Source organism: Acanthisitta chloris, unplaced genomic scaffold (genome assembly GCF_000695815.1).
Source record: "Acanthisitta chloris isolate BGI_N310 unplaced genomic scaffold, ASM69581v1 scaffold7708, whole genome shotgun sequence".
Lineage (NCBI taxonomy): Eukaryota > Metazoa > Chordata > Aves > Passeriformes > Acanthisittidae > Acanthisitta > Acanthisitta chloris.
This window is the reverse complement of record NW_008686390.1, coordinates 468-682: the sequence shown is the minus strand read 5'-3', so window position 1 is coordinate 682 and position 215 is coordinate 468. Positions and strand designations below refer to the sequence as shown.

The following is a 215-nucleotide window of genomic DNA, read 5'->3' as shown; positions in this document are numbered from 1 at the left end:
GTGGATAGGGCTTTGCTGGAGAAGGATCCCGGTCACTCCGGCCAGGAGATGGGTGTGAAAGGCCCTAAGAGCAGTAGGCACACAGCCCTCCCAGCTTCGAGGCTCCCGAGGCTCCTAAAGCACCCAACCCTCCTCCTGGGCACACAGTCCCACTGCAGCTGTGGCTCTCTGGGCTCCCCTCACCCGCACGGGCTGCAGCAGCGTCCCCAGCAGCC

General features: G+C 65.1%; 1 protein-coding gene across 1 annotated transcript in view; it reads right to left on the bottom strand.

Moving 5' to 3' along the window:
• The window catches only part of COASY (CoA synthase), a gene marked incomplete at both ends in the record, with an annotated part of 2,274 nt that overhangs the window by 1,596 nt on the left and 463 nt on the right, over positions 1-215 (bottom strand). The window contains one exon of the mRNA XM_009080095.1: positions 129-215. Within this exon, the coding sequence (XP_009078343.1) occupies positions 129-215 (87 nt within the window). The remainder of the gene's footprint in view (positions 1-128) is intronic.